The 8,909-nt window shown below is 45.2% G+C and overlaps 1 protein-coding gene across 22 annotated transcripts in view; it reads right to left on the bottom strand.

Annotated features, from left to right (window-relative positions):
- The window catches only part of TCF7L2 (transcription factor 7 like 2), a 167,764-nt gene extending 166,793 nt beyond the window's left edge, over positions 1-971 (bottom strand). For all 22 annotated transcript variants that reach the window (XM_026050598.1, XM_026050603.1, XM_026050604.1 and 19 more), the window contains exons 1-3: positions 705-971; positions 322-388; positions 24-148 (exon numbers count right to left, since the gene is read on the bottom strand). In XM_026050598.1, coding sequence (XP_025906383.1) covers positions 24-148; positions 322-388; positions 705-893 — 381 coding nt within the window. In that variant the 5' untranslated portion in view covers positions 894-971. The remainder of the gene's footprint in view (positions 1-23; positions 149-321; positions 389-704) is intronic.
- Positions 972-8,909: the final 7,938 nt, after the last annotated feature.

Below are 8,909 nucleotides of genomic sequence, written 5' to 3'. Positions count from 1 at the left end.
AAAAAAAAAAAAATGCCACTTACTGTTCTTGCCGTTGGAGAGAGCGATCCGTTGGGAAGATACGGGCTGCTGAGATCGGGGATCATTATAAAGGGATAACCCGGGTATGGTGGGCCCTTAAACAACCCTCCATCTTGCCTCTTCGCAGCTAACATGGCGGGGAGACACGAGAGGGAGCGGGGCAGAGGGGCACGGGGGGGAAAAGGGGGGAGAGACAGGGAGGGGGGGAGGAAAAACTTTGTTTAGATTGAGTGTCCCACGAAGAAGTTGGGCGCCCGCGGGCGGGCGGGCGGGGGGCGGCCGGGCCGCTTCCGTACTCACCTTCCTCTAAACTTTCCCGGGATTTATCTCGGAAAGTTTCGGAGCGAGGCGGAGGCCGCCGCTCCGCCTGGGAGCGAGCGGGAGTCGGTGCGGGGCAATTGGGGAGGTGGGTGGTTTGGGGTGATTTTTTGTTTTGGTTGGGGTTTTTTTTTCGGGGGGGGGGTAAAGGAGGACGGGAGGAATAAAAGGCAAAGAAGAAGGGAAAGATGCGGGAAGGAAAGGGGGACACACACATACGGAGACGGCAGGGAGGGGGGACAAACAGAACAAAAAGAAGGCATCGTTACAAGTTTGTGCAATGGAGGAAAGTTGGGCGCCGGCGGGAGCGGGACTCGCCGGCCGCGCATCCCGCCGCGGCCCGCGGGGGGATTTTCCCCCCTTACCTCGGAGTCGGAGGAGCTGTTTTGATTCGTTTCTGATTCATTGACGAGAGACGACTTGACATCAGCTAAATCCCTCTCCGCCGAGGAGTTCTCCGAGATCTTCTCCTCTTGCTCCCCTTCGTCTTTGAAAGAGATGAGTTCGTCGTTGGCGCCCAGATCGTCCCCTCCACCGCCGTTCAGCTGCGGCATTTTCCTCCTGGCTCACCCCACCAGCAGCAATTTTGCAAAAAGGGGAAGGGAAAAAAAAAGAAGAAAAAAATAGAGGGGAATGGGGGGGAAAAAAAGGGGGGGAAAAAAAGAACAGGGGAGGGGGGGAAAGTTTGCACCAAAAAAAAGAAGAGTCCAAGGTGAAAGTTTCTTTTTTCCCCTTCTCTTTCCTCCTGGGGAGGGGAAAAGAGGGAGGAGGAGGGGAGGGAAATGTCTCTTCTTTGCTCCTTTGCACCAGTGACTTTAGGCTTCTTCCTTGCCTTCTTCGGGATTTTCTCTTCCTTTCTTCCAGAGATCGGAGCGGCGTGCAGTGCGCGCACCCGCGCACGCACTCACCCCAAATTAATAATAATAAAAAAAAATGGGGGGAGGGGGATCGCAGGAAAAAAAATAGTAATAATGCAACAAACAAACCAAAGAAGTCAGCTGTAACGGGGGGGCAGCCGCCGCGGATATTGGGAGCCTGTGCCGCTCGGATTTGAGTGAGTTGAAGTTGGACTGAGAGCTTTTCAGTTCAAAGGCGGCGCTGATTGACAGATAGAAAAAGGGGGATCGAAATCCGGAGGAACGGAGAAGTCTGGGATCCGGGATTATTGACAGGGAGCGAGAAACACACCAGGCACTTAATGAGATGCAGGAGGGGGCGGGGGCTCCCCGGTGACGTCTGCATAAATAAGCAGGTCTGGGGCGCGGGAGGGGGAGGAGGAGGAGGAGGAGGAGGAGGGTGGGGGAAGTAGGAAACTAACAATGATCCTTTTGGGCGCGGGAGCGCGCGGGGGGGCGCGGGCGCACAATGCGGGGCAGCGCCGGGGGGGAGGCCTGCGGGAGGGGGTCTGCAAGGAACGGGGGGGCAAGAGGGGGGGAAAAAGGGAGGGAAAAAGGAAAACTGCAGCGGCCGGGGCCGGGGGGGAGAGGAGCGAGAGGCAGCGCAGCGATGCCCCCCACCCCCCGCCGCCGCTGCTCGAAAAGCAGCAACTTTTACATAATAAAGATGATCGCACACCGCGTCTGCGTGCGGTTGCTCCTAAAGGATGTGTATGTGTGTGCGTGCCCTTATTATTTGCGTACATGTGACTGTAGGTTGTTTTTTTTTCTAACCGTTAACATTTTTTTTTCTTGCCACTCGTTGGAGGCAAGAAACTCCAATAATAATAAACAGCGTAATATCGTTAAAGCCTCTTAAAAAAAAAAAAAAAAAAAAAAAAAGCAATACTTGCTCCTTGCATTTATTATAGTTAGAACACGCAGGATTAAAATGTGCAGGATTGCTTACTGATGAGCAGATATTTCCAAATAATTCTAGAAAGGCTTTTTTTTTTTTTTTTCTTTATGTGGGGAAAAAAAAAAAAAAAAAAAAAAGAGGAGGGGAAGGAATGCGCCTACTAGGAAGTTAATTAGCATGATGGCAGGACGGGGAATGAAGGGCTCCGGGACTTCCGAAGTGCAAAGTTGTCGCGGTGGCGTCAACACCGCGCTCCGGGATCGCAAAGTGAAAGTGCGCGCGGAGCGCGGCCCGCGCAGCCCCCGCGCAGCGGCCGGGCCCCGGGGGGGGGATGTTAGAGTTCCCTCGCACGGCAGCAAAACGGGGAGCAGAATAACGCGGGTGCGAGAAACGGCATCTGCTGCCCAAATATAACGTGCGGGCCTCCCCCCGCCCCGGAAAGGGGAAAACAAATTGATCTCCTAGCAGTGACAAATTGGAACAATGGGCGAGTCAATTGGGAACTTCAACATGGGCGAGGGACAAAAGGGGGGAGCAGAGAGGGGGGAAGACTGTAATTTCAATGGGAATTAGTAAATTGCCTAATGGAAATGGTGTTAGAAAGCGAGGGACGGGCCGTGCTAAATAATCCAAACATTCCTCAAGAAATCTAACCTGCTGCTCATGCTAAGGGCCATTGAGCACACAGGGTTTCCAAAACAAAGCCAATTTGTCATGCAATATTTAGAGAGTTTGGGGGTTTCTGCTAAACTGTCTTCTATAGAAAGAATGATAAAAATAATAATGGAGAGATCGACAAGGCTAACAGGAATTCTCAGGCATTAAAAAGTTCACATAGAAATTTGCATACTAAAGGGAAAGATGCAGACAAAATAGAAATAAAAAATCACTGCAACTTACAACTTTAATATTAATCAGTAAAGCAGAAGTAGAGTGAAAGGAAGCATGAAAAGAAGTAAAACAAATGTGTACATTTAATCAGACAGGATTGCATAGGACACAAAGAACAGGGCTAATTAGTCTCAGCAGGTAGGGACTAACCTTCAGACTTCATAAATAAATAAGTCTGTGAACAATGTCTAAGTGGGAATATGGAGACAGAAAAGGGATTATTTCAAGACACCAAGTAAAAACATGAAGAATGAAATACTTCACTGTTAGCCGAGTGTACAGATGGACTGAACAGTTTCTTTTTCTACTTGTCTTTTGACTAACTTGCTTTTTACTTTCAGAGATTTTACTAAATAGCTGTCTCTGGGCATGCACACTTCTCTTTTGCCCCTGCTTATGTGCTTATTGTTCTTGCTAACTAGTGGCTCTCAGGGGGCCACCTTAGCACATATTCTCCATTTCTATTTGCCTTTTGATTTTTAAAAATGACTTTACATCTCAGGGCAATATGAAATTAATGCAGCAGACTCCTATTTACTCCTCTGGACCATGTGTTTTGATTCGATCCAAGTGAATCAACAATTGCACATTTTTGTTTTGATTTTTAAAGATCCCCTTGCAATCTGCCTCTATATTTTTTACCTCTTTTTTGCCTTTTTTTTAGCAAGCACACTTTTGCTTCATTCCCAGTGCAGTTGCTTATGAAGCATTATCAGTAAGGTGGTATTCAAGGCAGGCCCAGTCCTTGCCTAAAAGTACTCCTAGATCAGAAGCCGGGTGCTGTAGAGCCTTGCACGCACGAGCAGCATTGCACAAGGGCCAGGACACACCTGGACCACTCATGCACATCATGTTACTCACATGAGCATCTGCCTTTGGGCTGTTGGTCCTAACCCCTGTGGCAGCCCTTGGCTGCAGGAATTGTCCATAGGGGCTTCTTGCTGGAAGGCTGAACGATCCAGCTGTGGAAGCCACTGCACGGAGGAAGCCCCCTGCTTTCAGACAGCTGGGATTGTACCAATTTATAGGGCCATGATGAACTCAGAAGAACCCTGCAAAGCTCGAGGAAACAACTTTGGAGCTTCAGGTTCTCTTACTGCAAACTTCTAGCTTTTTTTTTTTTTTTCCCCTAAAGCTTGCAGTTAGTATGGTTTTAAAGTCTAGGTATTGCTGCTAAGTACTAAAATGACATGATTTAATTAAGGTACTACAAGTCACTAATGATAGCTTATTTGTATCATTTTCCTTCATGCAATAGTTCCTGTTCATGCTTGGGGGGAAATGAGAGCTCTCAAAGGGTCAATGACACCTGTTGAGCAGTTCCACTGGCTCTCAGGTGGTACTTCAGATTAGAAAAAAAGTATAGCTTTCAACAGTGAAAGAAATATAATATTCAGAAAAAAAAAAAGCCACGTTAATCCACTGCCTGAAACATGATTTATTGTTTTGATACCCAATTTGAAGCAACAGCTGGCAGGGTGAAGCCGGGTGCTCCGAGTTCAGTCTTCAAGAGACATTTGTTTTCTTGTCAAAGTTGACCTATAGCGTAGATGAAGAAGTGGAAGGGCCTCTGTCCAAGCTGCTGCAGCACTCACAGCTTCGGTACAATATGCCAGATGCTGAGCATATTGGGGCAAATGTGGGCAAATCAAGGGATGTTAGTTGTGGAGTGGGGTGCTACCATTTTATATTTAGGCACAACGTTGGGTCCCAAGAATCCTGCAAAGTCTCATAAACAGTAAGGGCAAAAAAAAACCATGCGGCGTTTGCTCACCAGTTCACATAGCAATGAACTGGAGAAGGAAAAGGTTGACCGAGGGAAGCCAAGGAAATTTATTGTTTCATGAAAAAATGCTTTGGAATCTTTAATGCTTCACCAGAGGCCCAAGTCTATATTAGAGAAATATGGCCTGCTAACTGCCAGCTGGATCTCCTAGCTAATGTTTACATATCTGGGTGAGTCATCCGTTTTCATAGTCTTCTCCAAAAGGTCCCAATGTAGGTTGCAATGTGTAAAATTCGAGTTATTTATTTTGGAAAGATAAAAGGACTTTGGTTGACCAGGCTGGGATTTGAGTCTACAGCTCAAAGGAGTCCGTATGTTTACAAATAATCTTGGATCATTAAATCTGCTCAAAATGTGAAAAAATATTTCAATATTGAAAAGGTTCCAGTAACACGAAGCAAACACATCTGACCATTGCCTTACCAGTGCTGGCTCTCCAGGGTTAGCAACAAGGGATTTTTTTTTTCTAGGGCAGGCAAGATGATAGCACAAAAATACAGAAACCATTGCTCCTTTCTGCAGTCATTGTACTGACCAAAATAAACACATAAAAACTCAAGAAAGCTATAAAATGGGAAAATATCGACAGAGCAATCAGCTCATGGTGCTACTGCTAGATTTCCTTGTGCTTCTGTATTATTTTGTCCATGCTGGCCAGATCACAGACCATTGTTTGAACAATGGATGTGGATTATCATCCCCACTTGAGAAACATTGGAAGCAGAGATACCAGAAGACCTTGTATATTTATTTGTTTTTTAACTTCAGTTAAAAACAGTTCTAACAGTCTAATGTCTTTAAATCTTTGTCCTGTTTCACAGCTCTGTAGATCAGCAGGAAGATTCCTCCCTTTTAGCACCTAAAACATCGCTTTACCTCTTGCTTTTGTTAGAGATAATTTTACCTAATAATAAAATGGTTAATGGGTAGAAATATGCGTTCATGCAGAGATTATTCACACCTTATCATGAGGTGATACCAAGTACTATAGGAGTGTACGACAAGAAATAGGCTTCTGAAATACAGAGCCCTCCATAAATATACCATTTTTATTGACAACATGTCTTTTAACCCTAATAGTAATGGAAGAAATCCAATAAATGAAACATTTACTGCATAACTTGCCTTATTTTCGGGTGGTGTCTGATTCCTTTCTAGCTGTCTCTAGAAAATGTTTTTAGCCTAATTTGCTCCCTAGAAATTTCACTCACTAGAGTTATACATCTATGACGTTTTATTGCCTGAAGCTAAGTCTGAATAAGAACTTTCTTAAGATATACTTATCCTAATGCCAGTCTACAAGAACAGGGCTGCTTTAGTTTGATTTATTTGTGCAACACTGATATATGTGCACCTATATAGCTGGTCATTGCCGCAGACTGGATCTAATATTTCCCAATAGGGAAAGAAAAAAAAAAAAAGGCAAGTACAAAACAACAATAGCCATGTTCATTTGTAAATAGACACTGCTAAACTAATCACACGTAAATTTGTAGTTGTATGTCTCTGTTTTCCAAATCAACTAAAATAGCAATCCGTTATATTTACAAAATACTCTTACAGGAAAGGACTTGAGGATAGGTGTATATATGCATATTCTCTCAGACAGGGAGCCAACACTAGACTGAGGCAGTATGCTACTGCTGTCTAAGAAATATATGTTGGTATGTAAGGAGCTGGAGCATGGAAGTCACTCGCTGAGATAGCCAAACACCATGTGGCTACTTCCCAGTGCTCCCCTACATGTTGCTTTTGGCACCTGCTTGGGCCACCAGTGCTTTGGGGCAAGGACTCTCCCTTTGGTCCATGTTCTGTGCTAGGACACTGGTCTCTACACAGAGCTTTGGGTGCAGTACAGATGATAAAGTGATAATAATCCATGCTTGCACTAATGTAGCTTCAGCAAGGGTGGTCCTGTAGGTAAGCTATGGCTGAGAGCAGATGGTGGTAAGCAATGAAACTAGCAGGCTTTAAGCCATGAGCATGCCCTCAGCCCGAAGTGATTGCCCTTTCAACTGACACACAGTAATTAGCTGCGTATGCATTTGTAGTCTGTTGCAATACGAGGTAAAAGGGATTAGTTTTGCAATGGTCTAGGAACATGAACATGCGCCAGCTGCATTCCAGCTGTAGGGGTTCTGGCTAATGGATGGTAATAGCCAGCATAGGGTTAGTAACATTTTTAAATAATCAAGCTTAACAGTATAGGATTGTCTGATCATATCATAAAATCACCATTCAGCTTGGAAGGGACACAAAGGAATCTCTAGTCCAGCTTCCTGCTCAAAGCAGGATTAACATTGAATTCAGATCCAGTTGTTTAAGGTTTTGTCCAGTCAGGTTTCAAAAACCTCCAAGGACAGCAATGAAACAACTCCGAGTTGTTCCTTCCCAGGTGCAGGACTTTGCATTTGTTGAAATTCTTAGGTTTCCTGTCAGCACATTCCTTCAGCCTGCCTAGCTCCATCTGGATGGCAGCCCTGTGTGTGCGCATATCAACTGCTCTCTCCGAATTGTGTCATCTGCAAATTTGATGAGACCTCCTCCAGGTCACTAGCGCAGAGGCTAAACAGGACAGGTCCCAGGATAGACTTCTGCAGCTCTGACATTCCAGTACAGGTCAACTGATTCAACACTACCCTTTAAGTCTGATCATCCAGCTAGATTTTTTTACCCATCTAGTTGTCTACCCATCGAGACCATGACATCCTACCTTGGATGCTGAAGTCTGGTCTCCTGAAGTCCAAGGTCTGTACTTTGCTGTTTGTCTTCTCCACTCCCACTGGTATTGCAAACTCTGTTATTTCATGGTCACTACAGCCAAGGCTGTCATTAATTATACTCCTGACCAGTTCTTCCATGTGCAAATACCTTGCTGAGGAGGTAGTGGCCCCTAGTTGGCTCACACACCATCTCTGCTACGAAAGTTTCCTCAATAGTCTTCAGAGGCCTCCAGGACCGCTTGCATCCTACAGTGTTGCTCTTCTACATTAAATGACCAAGGTTTGAGTCTCTCAAACCAGAGACTTAGAGAGCCTCATGGTCTCTGCTCTGGAGACTTCTTCATGTTACTTAAAGTTTTCACCACCCTCCTTACTCGTTTAGTGGTCTGTAACAAAATCCCACCACAGTGCTACCCTTTCTAACTTCTCTTGTCTCACAGGGTCTCAACCCTTGTCCCTTGCTTCCACATAGCTATAGTGCTCATCCATGCAAAGGGAAACACCCCTGCCTTTCATCCCACTTCTCTTTCCTGTATTTTTCCATCACAGAGCTCCAATTACACAAACTATCCCACCACGTCCCAGCTGAGCTATGGCCAGCCTGTAGGCAAGGTACTGCATTCCCCTGTGCCTCGATTGTCTCCTCATTAGTCCTGGCAGGACTCATACTTTTCTATATAGACACTATTTCTTGCCCCATTTTTCTGTGGGGTGTCCCTACTTTCAATTTTCAGAGCAGCCTATGGACACTATCATCATGCATTTAGTAAAGATGAATGGAGGCTGATTATGCCAACCTAGTTTGGACCTGCAACAGGATATTTTAATTTAGGACAGGAAGTTGAAGAGCGCTGTGCTTCCTGCAAGGGCAAGGCTGAGCATCCAGCTTAGCCCTCAGCCATGTGTGCAGGCTGACAGCCACACTCCCGCAAGAGGTGCACTGCTCCCAGGAGAAACTGAGGGCAGCAACGGGGATTTTCATCATATACAAACACAGGGAAACATAAGCTTTGTTGTCTTTGCCATAGCATTCTTTTTATTGATATTTTGGACAGAGCCGTCACTATGACTGTTGCAGAAAAGCTCCTGTCTCAAAAAGTTTACAATCAAATTAATTAATTAAAAATGACCCAATCAGAGAATAAACATAATAAAAGCATTCTCAGGCAAATCCCTCTTACCTTTAAAAAATGTACTGATAGGTAGACCGGGCCATTTATAATATCTACTGCTTTATACTATTTCTTAGTGAATACCGTTTCTGATTCATAACTTTTCTTTAAAGGTTATTTTGGCATTTCCCTTCCTACAACTGGCTCCTGTAGCTTATGTCTCCCTTATTCTCCTTGTTATTTATCAAAGGCCTCTCATCTACA

This window comes from Nothoprocta perdicaria, unplaced genomic scaffold (genome assembly GCF_003342845.1).
Source record: "Nothoprocta perdicaria isolate Ctin4 unplaced genomic scaffold, notPer1 scaffold_7, whole genome shotgun sequence".
NCBI lineage: Eukaryota > Metazoa > Chordata > Aves > Tinamiformes > Tinamidae > Nothoprocta > Nothoprocta perdicaria.
The sequence above is the reverse complement of the archived record's forward strand: the minus strand, read 5'-3'. Positions and strand labels throughout refer to the sequence as shown.